Below are 18156 nucleotides of genomic sequence, written 5' to 3' on the forward strand. Positions count from 1 at the left end.
GACTCGAGTCTCAGTTGGAATGCACAGGCATAAGTTTGTAAAAAAACATTCTCAATCTTGAATTCACTGAAAAGACTGTGAAAAACTTCTTTCCTTCTAAACTGAAACAGATCTTGATACAGACCCTGGTGATGCCTTACTTTGACTATTGCGACGTTTTGTATAGTGGCCTTAGTGTTGGATTATCATTGAAGCTTCAGCGTGTTCATACTGCTTGTATAAGTTTAATTTTTAATAGCAGCCCCTATGTTCATGTCTCCGAGTATTTCTTACAATTACCTTGGCTTCGTTTACGAGCGAAACGTTCACTCCAATCACTCTGCTTGCTGTACTAGATTCTAAATAATTCCACATCTATTTACCTAGTTCCTCGCTTCATACTTTTAGCATCCCACCACAACCGTGATACCCGTTCACAGCATAGCCTTGTTCTATCAATTCCATATCATCAAACATCTCTCTACTCTGCATCCTTCACAATACACACAGCCCGTTCCTGGAATTCTTTGTCACAGGAAATCTGGAGTAGTCGAAGTCTAAACTCTTTTAAGTACACTTTACTTAGAAGTGATTTTATTGAACAGAACTAGACTCTTGCGGAATTTCTTAATAATTTGCTTTACACGACGAAGTTTTTTCTGTCTTTTTCTTTTTTTCATATTTTTTTATCTTGATATTTTACTTAATCGTTTGTATCGGTATGCTATATAATACGTTTTTGCTATTCAACTATTTATGTCTTGTAACTTACATGTATTCTATTAGTATATAGCTAAGTATTCTATCTTAAGTGAATTCGTTATCATCTAAATTTGTTCAATATCATTAAGTATTCCATGCGTCTCTTGTTGGTAGAATATGTGTAATCGTCTATTTTATCTCAAACAGTTTATATCTTAAAAATTTGTATATATTCTCCTTATATTATGTAACTTATCTTGATTATACGTAATTTTTTACTTTATTTTATGTAGTCTCTAAGATACCTTCTTTTGAGTTGTATTGTATTCTATTAATGCATTTCATGTATATTATTCAAACCTGGTTGAGTGGGAGAGAAGGCCGTATGGCCTTAAGTCTGCCAGGCAAACTACCACCACCACCACCGCTATATAATAAAACAGATTGAAGGCTACTATTAATGTCACTAAAAAGAGAGGTCAATATGCTCTGAAAAATGTAGCTTGTTGACTTAAAAGAAGTTACAATTGTTTAAGTGATCATTCTTATAATGTTCATTATTGTTGTTGCAGTGTTCAAGGACGTCGACGTAGCCGCACAAGCCATCACATTTTTCGGAGACGGGTTCGAAACTTCATCAGCTGCCATGAGCTTCATATTATATTGTCTAGCTCTTAACCCAGACGTACAGACAAGAGTCCGAGAAGAGGTGTGTGATGTGTTGCAGAAGCATGGAGGAAAACTCACTTTCGACAACATCCAAGAAATGACCTACCTGGACATGGTTTTTCAAGGTAAAATTAGTATTGATGTGATTTTCTTCCTTAATTTCTGCAAATAAGTTTTTCAACTCCATACGATACACATTTACATTTATAGCTTTTTGCCTAAGGGCAGGTCCTTCACTGCAAATCCATCATTCTCTAATCTTTGTTTTCCGCTTTCCTCTTAGTCTCCGCATACGATCCAAATATCGTAATGTTGTTTATCACCTGACATCAACTTTTGCTCCGAACTTTTCTCCCGTTCACCATTCCTCCCATTGCATCCTTCAGTAGACAGTTTCTTCCTAGCGAGTGCCTTAGCCAATTTGTTTTCCTTTTCATGATCAGTTTCAGCATTATTCTTTCTTCGTCCACTCTTTCTAGCATAACTTTATTTCTTACTACTAGCCATAACCGCGCGCTTCGCTACATTGATTAGAAATAAATAACGCTGCCTTAAATATTTTACATATTTGTTATTACTTAGGAAAAAATGTATTTGTTGTAAGTTGCAAATCATTTGCTCATGAATTTTTTCAGAATTGCATTTAAAATTATGGATATAATTGTTACAATCATGCAATAGTTTCTGGGATTGAATCGTTTTTTTTAGAGCGTAAGTCAGGAAAAGTAGCTACATTTGTGGGAAACTACTTGGAAATATATAATTCCGGGCATATGGGCTGATAGTCTAGATTACTGTTGTTTGTTTCTAAAGAAATTATACACATTATATGGATACTTAGGGTTTTATTGAGATTTAAAACAAGAAAAAAGCCGCCTTTAAAAAACAATTTTATGACAAGTAAAATAAAATACGACATAGATAGGCCTATTTTCATGCTAATATTGAATTATTTTACCTGTAATACACAATTAACAGAATGTACAATAATTATCAATTTAAAAAAAATAGGAAAATATCGTGAATGATGAAGAGAAATTAGTATTTTTCACTTGGGATGTAATTACGCAGCATTACTGTCTGTAGAACAGCTGAAAAGTTCTTCATAAAATTCTGTATGCTCACTTGGAATGTACAAAAGAATCCTGTGGTGTGTATTGTGTCAAACTGTGGTAATTTAAATATGGATAGTGAAGCCAGTTATACGCAGTTATCTTTGCCGAATAGAGGTAGAAATGTAATATTGATGCCAGATGAAAATAAAACTCTCAAAGTTTTTTCGTCTGTAAGTTTGAGGCACTGAAGGAAACAAAAGACGGTAAGAATCGAACAAATGCGATAAATTTCATTGTTACAATCATACAAAATGGATGTGTTTTGTGACTAGCAAAATTTGAATCTGTGACTCTGAAGTCAGCTACAAGGGTCGGTCCGGTTTTTTTGCCACTACTGTACAGTACCGTTTCATTTTTTTCGTCTTGCATTTCTTTCTATTTAATTGGCACTTTTCCTGCTGGGTAGACTGGGCGTGTTGGTGGAGGAATAGATTCTCGCAGAAGTGCCATGAATACTAATTCATCGATGCTACTAGATAGTTTGATGTATCCAACTCTGTCATGTGTACACTCAAAGTGGAATAGGATACACATTGCAAAATTGATTATCTCATTTCTTTGTTAATTCCTTCTTTCTTCAGAAACAGCAGTCTCTTTGTAATGTTTCTTCTGTTTTCAGCTGTTCGCACTCAGTTTGCCAATTGAATAGTTATAAAATCGATGCATGTCACTGACTACTGACCAATTAAAACAAATTGTGATTTTAACTTGTCTCTAAGAACCCAACGATCAACATTATTGGCGCCCCTTCAAGAAAAAGCGATCGGTTTATCAGTGTATTTCCGAAAGTACGATAAAAATGAAAAAAATCATGACTTATATCCTTTAAAAAATTCGATTCAGTTGTTCAATCAATTCCACTTGTAAGCTTGGTATTACATTAAACATAACAGGCAATTGGCAAGCGTATGAAACAAAATATATTTTTAAGAACTGAGAGCTGGAAGAAGGCTTCCAATTAAATGGTAAGCGTGTCCTTGAACTTTAAAAGTTGGCATGCAATTTTCTTCTTGTATTTCTTTTGTACCAAACGATGCCATTTAGAATAAAGTGCTATACTGTCTTATAAAATTTCAAAAGTGTGTTGATGACGGATGTAATCCTATAAATAAGACTTTTATTGGTTTCGGGTAGACATTTTCATCACAATCCGTTTGGCTCATTAGTCCAATTTTGCATTGCATTTATTGTATATTTTATCCTTCTTATCGATTTGAATGCCATTCAAATCATCAAAATCTATATTTGAATCATAATGGAATGCTAATATACTAGTACTGCGTACTGACGCTCAACTATGCTCTGTAGTTCTAGTAATACGCATTCGTTATTCCTTAATCCACTGAGGACGTTCAGTGCTATTTTCTCTTTCTCGACCCTAGCAAGTTCGAACTGAGGTCTCCGCTAGTAACTCAAAGTATTCGACTCTAGCTTCTCTTGGTCGAGCCGCTGAAACGTTTGTATTGTTATTTCGCAAACGATTATTCGGTTTCTCTTCACATTCACGGTTTTACGTAATATATTTAATTACAATACTCAGCTAAACCTTCTAATCTAGAGTGTGGATGTTTCGTTAAAACACTTTTTCCAACATTCTGAACTTACTTAGGTATGGCTGTTGCAACGTTGTTGGGATGACCCATTGAAATTATGAGTGAACTTAAAAATAAAACAGTTGCGGGAATTTGAAACTGTAACTTTTTTTCGAGATAAACACATCTGGTACTTTTAATAATTTGTGTGTTGGATGCATAGTTATATTGTATCAAATTCTTATATAATATATTCATATTTCTTTACATAACAGAAACACTACGAATGTATCCTCCTGGTACGTCCATTACGAGAGAATGCACCAGGCCCTTCAATTTGGAGACGCCCTCTGGAGGAATGTACAAAGTCGAAGTAGGGACTCCGGTTGTCATACCGCTGTATGCACTTCACCACGATCCTCAGTATTATCCCAATCCTGATTCATTTGATCCGGATCGCTTCAGTGAGGAGAACAAGAAAAACTTAAACAAGTATGCCTATCTTCCATTTGGAGAAGGACCTAGAATTTGTTTGGGTAAGTAATTGTCTACACATAATAGTTATTTATGCAACAAGTGGATAATCTTGATGATTATGGCATGAGTGAATATTTGTCATAATAACATTATCCACGAGTTGTACACAACACTTCATGGCATCTTAGCATTATAAATTGAAGGAAAGAAATTATGAAAGAAATTCAATTCGGCATCCATAGCTGACAAATTGTCTTCAAATGTTCGTATCGATTAGTTGCGCCTGGCATTGGCATTGAGTAAAGAGTAATGGATGACCTTGCAGGTTATGTTACAAAAATGTTCCTGCATTTTGTTACTATAGTTTCTCAGAACCACAGAACTGTTTTATGTGATATTACAAAAGTGATACAAAATTGTTAAAGATTCGAAATAAATGATACGTTACCTTCTGTCCTGCATTTCATTTCTCGTTACGTCGCGCGTAGAAGCGATAACTAAGATAACAAGCGTTTCGGTATTACGTCATAGCAAATATGTCATTACTTTTATCGGCACAGTGCTATAATAAGCCAGTTACGCACAATTTTCGATGTAGTAACAACCTGATTATAATGCGAAGATGGCAAAAAAAAAAGTATAATGTAATTTATTTGTGGAGTATGACAATAACACAGTAATTATTATTTTTACTATAAAGACCTTAAAGAACTAGTTTTCTGGGAAGTTGTTAAAAACCAAGAATTCCATTTGAACTTAACTGAAATTGAATTTGAATGTGCAGCATGGAAAGCCGATACTATATCCTCGATTTTTTTGTTGGTTCTTTAACGACGCTGTACAACTAGTAGGCTATTTAGAGTCGATGGGATTGGTAATAGTTAAATGGTAGGCCTATTTGGCGAGATGAGACCTAGGATTCGGAATTGATTAGCTGACATTTACCTTACGGTTGGGAAAACCTCGAAAAAAACCCATTCAGGTAATCAGTCCAAGTGGGAATATGACGCTCAAGCGCAACTCCAGATCGGAATATTCTCGAATATACTCTTGGAAGTCACTGTTGGATTGATAAAAGACTCTACATTGCCAAATACGCAGCCTCTTTTGTATCTTTTGTAAGTAAGAAATAGTACGAGTACCAAGCATATCAAACATGCATGGTACAGCCACGGAAACATTAAGTGGCAAACGGGACAACTGTCTGCATACATTCAACATGCATGTAATGAAATGAAAACTAAGTCTGATGATGTGATGTACAGGAACATGCATCATATTAAAGATTTATAATGTTGAGAAGCTCCGAAAACCTATGTGAATGCTTCTTGATTTAAAAATAGACATTAGATATATTAATATATGCCAATCAGCTTCAGCGTTATACCTCAGTATAGTATATACAGTCACGAAGCTTGAGTTGTGAGGGTGCTAGGAACAAGAGACTGTGCCGGAACTGTTTCGCATTATATGTAATGAGGCGATATTAGCGAACCTAGTGGTCAGCAACTATCTGCGGATGCATACTTACTACGTATTGAGCTTCGTGACTGTATATACTAGACTGTGGTTATACCTTAGATCAGCCGTGACGAAAATGTGATCGTGTGCCAAGCCACTGTGTAACCTGCAATGTGCATAGTACCTATGGAGGAAGGCGGACACCCGAAAGGGAAGTGAAGCAACTGTCTGATTTATTAACGGATTTTCATTTTCCTTACGTCAAAGCCCTTAATGTAGCTTTTTTTACAGTATAAGGTTACAAATTAATGTTTAGTACGTGTAACGAAGAAAGAAATGAATAAGAAAACATTGGGCACATTACCACAACCTAAAATTAACTGTCTTCAGAATGTCTCTGCGACAGAGTTTCAAAATCAGGAATTATGTCACTTACTGCCAGTCGTAAGTGATCACGAAGGTCTGTCAGTCGTAATCTAAATTTGGTTTTTACTATTTTCATTGCTGAAAATAATTTTTCACAAACGTAAGTTGTAGCGAACATGGCTTCAACAGAGCAAGCGAAAGAATGAAGCTTCGAATATTTATTTTTTGACAAAGATTTGAAAAGTTCAACATTTATCAAGTCCTTACATCTAGCTTTCATTTAACATTACATTGTAAATCTGCGAGCTAACCGCATTATTCGTACATCTGCTGAAAAAGGATCGACGTACAGAGATGACGATGATGATGATGATGATGATGATGATAATAATAATAATAATAATAATAATAATAATAATAATACTTAACCTTCTAATGTATCATGAGTAACATCTAGTATAATGCCGTTTTATGTTATACAACCGTTTTCCTCGTAATACTTGTGAACAAATCATACATTTGATATTCTCATCATATTGGCAGCAAAAAATGCGTCCTCCCATCCTACTTGAAACTTTCGTTTTTGTAGAGGTACATGGTTTCGAGAGAGAGACATTGCGACGATACGCCATTCGCAAGTCAGAGACAAATGCAAATGGAATGGAGTTTGACTCCAGTGAGTGAGAGGGTGAGGGTTGGGGGAGGTAGGAAGCAAGAGAAATGCATAGCTATCATTGCGAGCTACAATGTGTTCGCGAGTCACATTTTCGCCACGGCTGCCCTAGATCATAATATACCTAGGGTTATACACACGCAATCCCTACCTCCTTGATAGCTGAATGGTAGTCTGTCAGCCTGCCAAGAAAATGTTCCGTATTTGATCCCCGGCTGTGACTATTAATTATTATTATTATTATTATTATTATTATTATTATTATTATTATTATTATTATTAATGGAGAAATAATGGAATGCTGGCAGGAGAAACGGAATTTTTCCGTGAGAACCTTCACTAGAAGATATTCCATTTGGTGTCTATGTGATTTTAACTCGTGTATCTGGTGTGAAAATCAATAAGCGTTTCGATCTACCGTACACTACACCTTTCGCAAAAAAATGTATATAGTCCATTCGTTATCTCGTGGAACCTATCTTGGGGTAAGGGGAAAAAGAATGTGGACTGAGAAGATTCTCTCCCTATCTATGCTTCCACTTATATTACCAAGTTAGCTCACTTATTTCACCACAAGTTTGTTAAGGCTGATTCACAATGAAAATTAAACATAACGTAAACGTTAACTTAAGAATATAAACGTTACGGTAAAATCAAGATCATTCACGATGGGAACATAAACATAACAGCAAACATACTTGGTAACCATAGAAACATAACAACGAAGCCATTTCCTCATATTCTGTCGTATACTTCAGCGCTCCACGATTGTGTTCTGCTTGCAAATCACGTAAGCATAAGCATGAAAGTTTGGAGTTTGCAAACTTTCATGTTAACGTCTTACGGTAATGCTTATTTCAATGCTTATGTGAATCATTGTGAATGATCCCATTTGGTAGCCTGGGCGCAAACTTCTGTGTTTATGTTACGGTTATGTTTAATTTTCATTGTGAATGGGCCTTTACTATAAAACCGCTATTGTATTGCTTCTTAAGTGTCCGTAAGGATTAGGGTACTGAAGTTTCGATTCCAAGAAAAGTGGTCATCATAACGTGAGGTCGACTATATAAGATACGGAGCACGTATGTATTTTGCTTCACGAGATAACATGCTAAAGATAGCTGTCAAAGATATCTATTGTACACTCTGGTTCTAGTCTCTAAAGTAAATAATGTTAATTGACACTCTGTATATTTTGAGATATGAAAGTCCATATTTCTGCACCTAATTTGTTTTTCGTACAGGAGTCCGTACCAGTAGTAGTGTTTGTTGAACTACATTTAATTATGTTGTTGTTAATCTTAAATATTTATTCATTTTCTTTACAGGAAACAAGTTTGCAAATATGCAAGTGAAGACTGGAATTGCGTCACTCATAACGAATTTTGAGATTCGTGCCACTAAGCGAACACCGTCTCGTGTGATTCCAGATCCTAACTATTTTCTGTTAGCTGCAAAAGGTGGGCTCTGGCTGCAATTTGTAAAACTAAAATGAACCTTCCAATTTATTTCTTCACCAACAAAGTTGCTGTAAAGGAGTTATAATAAATGATTATGTAATTGTTTACACCCTACCGAAGATCTTTTTGTTATCATTTTACTGAAATCAGTGGTTCGTTGAGATAAGTTTTAGCGACTATAAGAAAATAAAAACATGTTTATGAAGTCAAGATTATGGGCGTTTTGTTTACAGCGGGTACTGTTGTTTTCCACTAATAGAGAACGTTACGTAACAGCTGCTTGATGAGAGTGGGGAGCTAAGTTCCTCAGGCACAACTGAACACGCAGCCTGGCTCTTCTGTTGACCTTGTAATTGTTACAGACTTTTTCCTACATATGAATAATCAAGGTCACCAACCAAAAAGGCTCGGCGCTATTGTAGATGCATGACTGATGGTGATGACATCACAGCAGCAGAACAACCTTTGTTCTTTCATGGGAGGAAGATGGTTGGCAACATCGTAATGATGACTGCTATTTTCTCGTCGGATGTGAATCAGGCCTAAAAATTCTCTTGGCGGAATCACATTTTCTAAGGTACAATCCGTGTTGTTTTGAACTTCTAATATACACAGAATTCAAAGCCCTATGCCAGAAATCAGACTCTAAATGTGCAGTTATGTGCGCGGATCGCCGGTCTGTGCAGACTACATCATTCGAGGGTTGCTCTTATCATTTCTTAACTGGAGGGGTGTACAATAATCTATTCTGCGCTTCTAGAGTTGGATTAAATAGGCATTTGGACATTATAAACACACTTAGCAGAAGGAGGGAAAAAAAAAACACGATTATCAGTGTCTATACTTGACAATTGTAATACAAGAAACTTTAGGCTTACTCAGTTAACTTGAGAAAGTAGTGGTTTGTAAAGGATAATTTATTAATATGATTTTTATATAGTATTTGAAGAGAAAAAAATATTGCAGTAATTTCGAAACAACAAAAAACCAACGAGTATTTCATTTTAGTAGGTACTAGACCCTATTCTTTCATTGTTCGTCAAACATTATTATTTATTGGGACGATTGGTACACAAATGTTGAAGAAAATATTATACTCCCAATTAATTATATGCAGTAGGACATTGTGAAGTTTTTACACTGAAATAATTTCCTCGTATGTCAATATAAATTAACATTAATATTAATAAATGATATAAATTAAGCTTAGAATTTAAATTCACATGTAGTTTATTTGGAAAACGTTGAGAGCAAGTATCGACAATAACATATATCAAATGTAATTAATTATTTATTCCGTCTTACGGCTTAAGCATTGAATTAAATATGAAAGGAAAACATTGATGTGTTACGTGATATTTAGTCTTAATACTAACGTTTTCGCCCTTTGTAGGGCATCTTCAGGTACGAGATATAACAAAATATCATCTAAAATCAATTACAAAACATGCTTTACATATTTTGGAAATGACATGACTAGAGTAAATATGACATAGTAACAATATTAATCATCCACAGCAACATTAAAATATCCTGTCAAAATATTAAAACATCAAACATTAACATTATTAAAACATTTAGGGTGCTATTCATAGACATTTCGCTAGCCCGCGCTACGAGCGTGCTAAACAGGATTCATATCATATCATATTGCTAGCACTGGTTTATGAATACGAAAAACGTTAGTTTGCTGATCATCCACCGAAAGCCCGCGCTAAGAATGTCTATGAATAGGGCCCTTAATATTTTGAAAGGATATTTTAATGTTGCTGTAGCTGATTAATATTGTTACTATGTCATATTTACTCCAGTCATGTCATTTCCAAATGTAAAGCATGTTTTGTAATTGTTTTAGATGATATTTTGTTATATCTCGTACCTGAAGATGCCCTACAAAGGGCGAAAACGTTAGTATTAAGACTAAATATGATGTAACACATCAATGTTTTCCTTTCATATGCAATTCAATGCTTAAGCCATAAGACGGAATAAATGATTAATTACATTTGATATATGTTATTAACACGAGGCTTAGCTGACTATTCCCAACATGAATTGTAAAAGTATCGACAAGTTGGGAGCGTTACTGAAAGAAATTAAAAGTGCAGTTCACGAGCTGTGAAGCGACGATATTCTATTTACGTCAGGTTTAAAGATTTATTAATGTAAGTATATTAGCATAATATAGTGACGTGAGATGGAAAATTTGCCATTATATATTTTTCCAGAAAAATTTTCCGCCTTGCAAATAGTTGCTTTCTTCGCTCCTTACAACCTCAAGAGCCTCACATGTATTCCTCACTATATTATCATTACTTGGCAGCTTATGAAATGAAAGTCGTAAGTCGTCTATAATCCTTTCGCTGTAAGAAAAATCCTAATATAAACAATAGCAAGTGACTGAGGTGAGGCTTTATTGGCCGCTGTTTGGCGCCATAGATTCTCAGTACGTATTCCTGCCTACTGTTGTACATTCTGCTTCATGTTAAACAATTCCCATTACTCGTCAAGTAGGCCTATCCTCACTACTATGCATTCGTTTGCTTAGGAAACATTTACTTTATAATTACTGCAATAAAATTATTTTTAAGTCTTATGTCTTCACAATGGACAGTTGAGGATACAGAAGCCATACTTCAGTACCACGTGCTTACGTTAACAACTATGAGCTCAAGTAACGCCAGCTTGTTACAAGAACAGACTACCTCGGTATTACTGTTCGTATTCATTCGCGTTCATAATACATAATAAAATATAAAAGTAGCTTTTCTTTTACATACCGTTTTACACATGAGTGAAGTTAAATGTTTCATCGTATTTAACAACTAGAATTCAATTTTTTATTTACAAATAATACAAGATTGTGGTTTCCAAATACGAACTATATTTTCCTGCCTCATGTGACTGTTTCGACTGGAAGCCAATCACGGGTATGACATCAACGTGCTTATGTTTACATTAGGATTTTTCTTACAGCGAAAACAGTATAGGGTGCTATTCATAGACATTTCGCTAGCCCGCTCTACGAGCATGCTAAACTAGCACCGGCTATCGACTGATTACTTGTACAGGATTCATATCATATCATATCGCTAACACTGGTTTATGAATACGAAAAACATTAGTTCGCTGATCATCCACCGGAAGCCGCGGTAAGAATGTCTATGAAAACGGCCCTTAATCTTTGATGGCTGTGTTAGTACAGACTCCAAAACAACGACATTATCAAGTTCGTTTTGCCGTAAGAGTACTGATTACAGAATAAGCGCTGGCGATATCATATTCTGAGAACTATACTAATCTGATCTGAACTGTCACAACACTATACCTCGATATGGGCTGATGAAAGCCTTTCATTTTAAAATAATTATTGTTGGCTGAGGAAAATATTATAACAATTATATCATTCGCAATTTCTCTTCTTCGTTACCTGTGAACTCCTCGCTTTATTTATCATAACTCATTCACAGACACGTCGACCTGGTTGGCGAGTTGGTATAGCGCTGGCCTTCTATGCCCAAGGTTGCGGCTTCGATCTCGGACCAGGTCGATGGCATTTAAGTGTGCTTAAATGCGACAGACTCATGTCAGTAGATTTACTGGCATGTAAAAGAACTCCTGCGGGACAAAATTCCGGCACATCCGGCGATGCTGATATAACCTCTGCAGTTGCGAGCGTCGTTAAATAAACCATAACATTTCACAGACAGCCAAATCAGTACCCGTACTGAAACTGTGTTACTAAAACAAAAGCTGATACTGTTCTCCAACCAGGAGATAAACCGTGAAAGGAATGTGCTTACTATTGCGTCATCTATTGGAGCGAAGTATATAGATAATATTAGAGTTATAACGTCAGTTTAAAAATCATGCGCTCTCCTACATATGTTATTTCCTGTATGGAGGGATTAAAAGATCAGGAGATGAACCGTGAGCTTATTTTGTAACTAGGGTAGTATGAAAATGTGTATATCGGTGTTATGGTTTGTGCTTTGAGAGATAGCCAATAGAGATACGAAAACCCACGTGTGTGACCTTATGACATCTTATGACATCAACATTCATTCACAGCATCACCCTGCTCCATCTCATTCCCTGGAGACTTTCTCGTGGTGGAGTACAGTACTTTGCCGCAGGTACTGTATAGCCCTGTCGCGCTCCCTTCCAAGGCGATTCACTCCCTCCAGGTAGGGGAATAGAAAGTGCACATCCCACAGACACTACTACACAACGTGCAGGGTTTTGGCATGCCTAGCCTATAGTGATCATTAAATAATATTATGTAACAAGCTTTATAATATTACAAAAGTGCTAGTGGCTTGTGCAGCAAATGCTGCAAACAAAGTTCATTAGACGTTCAAATAAAATTTTTTCATATTTATTTTCAATGAAGAATACCAGACATTTTGAAAGTTATTTGCTTCCATAATAATGAAACATACTCCCTCTGAATGGTTTATTTTATGCCAAATTCTTTTTCTTCAACCTATACACCTTCAGTTTTTTTAGTTTGAACGCGAAAACGCAAGTAACAATGTCAGGACGATCAGTCGGTTTTTCATGTGGGAGTAAAGCAGTAGCTATTTCAGGTCATTGCGGATTGTAGGTGAAAGTTAAAAAAATGGCAGGTTTGCTATGCTTTCGAACAATAGACATAGCATCTTGGTATAGCTGCTGCATGTTTCGTAAACTACCTTGAAATGTAGAGGGTAAAATCATTTTATCCTGCTAAGAGATCTTGCTGAAATGATCGGAAGACTACAAAATCTTGTAGGCCTCTTATTTTATCAGTAAGTAATTAATACCTTTTGGTCTTCCCTCAGGAACTCTAATTTTTGCGCTCTCTCGAGCCAATACTGAAGAGAATCACGCATATAAATATCTACACCACACCGCCATTAAATATATGAAAAAGACCCAACCCCAAATTAATTAATAACTATAAAAATATTTGATTTGTAATAATATTATTATATTACGTAAGTTTTATAGTTTTCAGTAACATATACTATATATAGGCCTACTATATAGCCGCCACTCAGTAAATTATAGAAATCAAGATGCAATTTAAGATGTTCTCTACATATACTTATATAACCTCAAAACCTTTCATTTTCATATCATCAATATAGCATTAATATGTATAATTAATGAAAAATAGTCACAGCATGGCGTTAACTATAATAATATTTCATTTCTAATGGTAATAATGTCATCAAACCACCTCAAGTTTTGTAGTTTTTAATATCCAATACACAGCTGTACTCAGAAAATTACACACCACAGAATCAGACCTGTAAATTATTTTTAGTAAGTCTTGAAGTTTTTAATAACCAATTTAATTTGAGCTCTAAATATGTCAGCATTCTTGCAGATCATGGCCTTCGTGTAATATTGTTTACTGTAGTGTGTGTTTTGTTTTATTCTGAAATGCAATTAGTGACGACAGATGGATTTTAGAAAATAGGAAAATTATGTTGAAAAATTAACATTTTACTGAAAAATACTATTTTTCTGAAAAACCTTGGGTTCCAAGCTTCGAAATGAGGGGTCATTTATTAAAATCCGTTCAACCGTTTTCCCGTAATTTCCATTAGCAGTTCAAATTATATATAGATATTATACTTACTGAAAAAACGGAATGACGATAAAGTGTAATTACCTGTTTTAAGAATTAATGCTGTACTCATTGTTATGTATTTTCTACGAGGATTGGGACATAAGTCAAGGCAACTATTTTTTGTGAGAATGCGGACACGGTTCGAAATTTTGAAATATGCAAATGAAAGGGCAGGATATATTTATTAGCTGGGTAGAGTAGAGATTAAATGTCCACAAACGACACGGCATCATACTACCTGAAAGGGTAGAGTATGTGTATATGTTACTTCAGCGACGTCATCTCGTTCTACAGAATGTCCCGAAATGATTACCCTAATTTCAGGCACAGTGTGTACAAATTCCAAGAAAACAACAACAACAGTAATAATAATAATAATAATAATAATAATAATAATTATTATTATTATTATTATTATGATTATGATTATTATTATTATTATTATTATAAAAGTTTATTTAACCTGGCAGAGTTGAGACCATACGGCCTTCGCTAACACTCAATCAGGAGTAAAACTGCAATACAAAAAACAATTGGTTGGGTCACTAGCTAAGAAGAAACTGCCTCTGAAGGATGCACTGGAAGGAATGGTGAACGGAGAAAAGTTCAGGGCAGAAGAAGATATCAGATGATAGACTACATTAAGATATATGGATCATATGGGGAGACAAAGAGGAAGGCAGTAAATAGAAGATATTGGAGAATATTGGGTTTACAGTGAAAGGCCTGCCCTTGAATGCATGAATGAATCCACCATTGTTCTAGTCTTCCCCTGAGGCCATGTACCGAAGCAGCTCTACTCAAGTGAGTCGGCGGAATCATGACATTTTGCCGTCCATGGGCTATAGCAGGGATGAGACGATATTAGCTCCCAATCATGGTAGAAGAGCTCGACCTTAATCACGATCGCATAGCGCATCCACTGTAACGTAGACAACAGGGATGTACATGCAAATGCAGCGAATAAAGACAGCAATTATTACAATAACTTGCGTTACCAAATTTCTGGCTATGTAATAGGGCTAATTACTCAGTTATTTAATATACATGTACATATACAGGGTGTTTAAAAATACGGGGCATAATTTCAGGTATGTATTTCCCACATGTAGACAATCAAAATAGTTCATTACAACATGTGTCCGGAAATGCTTTATTTCCGAGTTATGGCCTTCACAACATTGAAATTCACCGGAACGTTTTTCTTTCCGCAGGTCGTTGCCGTCAAAGGAGACATTAAGAGGGCACTCTGACAGTTCACAACACATTCAGTGTTGTGTAGGCTTTAGACTGTGCGACATGTATTCAAATCAAGAGCTGGCAGAGATACACTTCATGTACGGTAAGGCGGACGGCAATGCTGCGCTGGCTCGTTGTTTGTACCAGGAGAGGTACCCACAGCCACAATGTCCAGATCGGAAGACATTTGTACACTTAGCGGCAAAAAGAATGGGCCGGCCAACAATTTCTAAGTTCCAGAGACATACATTGCGCATGCTCGTCTCGTCAACGCTGTAGTTCACTAGGTAACACATAATTAAACCATTTAAATTTGCTGTATTTTGTTTAAGAGGCTAAAATATGTAATAAAATCGAATTGCGGGTTGATTATATATACATCAGGGCCCTTGAAGAGTGAAATAGTAATAAAATTGATAAATACATAATAAACCGGAGCGAATATGAACAGGAAAACCATGTATTATGCCGAAGCGATATAAACAGTCACAGTAGCGTAAGTTGTTACGGCGTTGGTATATTGATCAGGTTAGTAGTAGTAGCTCAAGGTTCAAATCTTCTTTTTTTTTTTATTACAAACTTCCCATCATATGTGTCTCGCAAAGCTATAATTATGTGGCGATATATCTTAGAATATGCCCAAACTCTAATAAATAATAAACCTCCCTCTCTCTTTCAAGCAATACTGCTATCTGTTAATATAACGTTCTGTCTCGTGATTACGCTTGAAGATGGCACAGAAACAATAACTCATTGCCCTGATTCGCATAGGTTATTCTGCGTATGCTACTCTCCGACATGACTTCGATTGGAGAAATGACATTTTCTCCGACCAGGTAATTGTCTCCAGTAACATTCTGTGTATGCTACTCTCCGACAGGACTTTGATTGGAGAAATGTCATTTTCTCCGACGAGGTAATTGTCTCCAATAGCAATGATAGTACTGCCCTAGTTTATTGTATGAATCACCACCGATACGCTTCGCGTGAGGGTCGCGTGTTGGGGGTGAATGTCATGCGATGGGGCAAGACTTCTGGAACGCATCCACGGTCTGTTTACGGCAGAAGTCTACGAACACATTTTGGCAAATGTAATGATCCCTTCCGCCCGTAAACGATATCCAGAAGGAACACTTTTCTTCCAGCAGGATAATCATCCGATAGAGTACACACCGCCAACCGGATTCAAAGATGGTTTACGAGGAGGCGTGATGTCGACCCAGTCGACTGGCCTCCAAATTCACCAGATATGAATCCGTTTCAAAATTTGTGTGCTGCAGTCAAAAGGAACCTACGCTCTAATTGGGCAGAACAACCACCCGTTCGGACACCTGAGGAATTGCGGGACAGAGTTCTAGATGCGTGGGAGAAGATGGCCAAGAATTTAGACCTGTTCCATAATTTTGTGGACTCCATGCCGCGCAGAATGAGGGCAGATGTTGATGCAGGTGGTTTGTGGACGAGATGCTAGTCCCCACCACAGCCTTGTTTTGTTAATATATTAACAAATTGTTTGTTTTTGTTAATTTAATTATTTATTTGCGTTTGATATGCGTCCGTTTTTTTCAGGACGTGAAACAAGTATTTTTGTTTATACAGTTCAGGTCTCACCTACTAATAGCCCACAGGTGATGGCTAATATTTTTAAAAGGCAGGCATAACGAAGTTTGTTAACAAATGCCGTTTCACATTTAAACTAATAAAATAAGTAAAAGTAAAAAAAAAAAATTACCGTACCGGGAGGCGAACTCACAACCTCTGGCACGGATGTCAGACCTCTTACCACTGAGCCACACACTGGTCATAAGGTTTATTACATTATAGACGGATGACTTTCAATGAAGAGACACCACAGCAATGCCTTGCACTGGGTTACGTTTACACGAGTGAACCGCGCGATTGAACTTAGCATTTCTATCGACCAAGAGTCGGCCCATTCTTTTTGCCGCAAAGTGTACGTCTCCATTACCGTCTGTGCGAGTATGGAAAATTTAACTCTCCTGGTTTGGGAAGGGGACGACCAAGATCTACAACTCCAGAAGTACAGGAGGAGATTCTGGAGGCTGTGAACATGACTCCTTCTATCAGCACACGAAGGGTAGCGTTACAAGTCAATGTTCCTCATACGACTGTCTGGAGACTGTTGAAAGAGTATCAATTGTATCCTTATCATTTGCATCGCGTACAGGCCCTGTCACCAGCAGATTACCCTGCACGACTTAGGTTCTGTCAGTGGTTCTTGCAGCAGTGTGGTGTAAATACGAACTTTCCTGTCTTAGTATTATTTACAGATGAAGCACAGTTCACATGAGATGGCATAACAAATTTCCACAATCAGCATGTATGGGCATATGAAAACCCACGTGCAACTGTTCCATCTCATCACCAGGTGCGGTTCTCCCTCAACATGTGGGCCGGTATCATTGGTGGTCGATTAGTTGGACCCCATGTACTTGTAAACAGACTTACGGGGCAGGGGTACACAAACTTCCTGGAAAACACCATACCTCATGTTTTAGAAGACAATCCACTGATCAATCGTCAACACATTCACTTCTTGCATGATGGCGCTCCTGCACACTTCAGTCGTACGGCTCGCCGGTACTTGGACGAAGGTTTCCTGATCGATGGATAGGTAGAGGTGGCCCAATTGCTTGGCCTCCACGCTCACCTGATCTGAACCCTCTCGATTTCTACTTGTGGGGCCATTTAAAATCATTGGTTTATTCGTCTCCGGTGCCTGATTTGGAATCCCTTCGGAATCGAATTGTGGCATGTTCTGAGGACATACGCAATACTCCTGGAGTTTGGGATCGTGTTCGCAGGTCAATGAGACATCGATGTGAGGTCTGTATTTAAGCAG

At 36.8% G+C, this 18156-nt stretch overlaps 1 protein-coding gene across 1 annotated transcript in view; it reads left to right on the forward strand.

Moving 5' to 3' along the window:
• LOC138702790 (uncharacterized) overlaps positions 1–8553 on the forward strand; it is a 120051-nt gene extending 111498 nt beyond the window's left edge. Inside the window, exons 17-19 of the mRNA XM_069830088.1 lie at positions 1254–1475; positions 4273–4533; positions 8303–8553. Coding sequence (XP_069686189.1) covers positions 1254–1475; positions 4273–4533; positions 8303–8469 — 650 coding nt within the window. The 3' untranslated portion in view covers positions 8470–8553. The remainder of the gene's footprint in view (positions 1–1253; positions 1476–4272; positions 4534–8302) is intronic.
• The last annotated feature ends 9603 nt before the right edge of the window (positions 8554–18156 follow it).

The sequence above is a fragment of the Periplaneta americana genome, chromosome 7, assembly GCF_040183065.1.
Source record: "Periplaneta americana isolate PAMFEO1 chromosome 7, P.americana_PAMFEO1_priV1, whole genome shotgun sequence".
In the NCBI taxonomy this organism is placed as follows: domain Eukaryota; kingdom Metazoa; phylum Arthropoda; class Insecta; order Blattodea; family Blattidae; genus Periplaneta; species Periplaneta americana.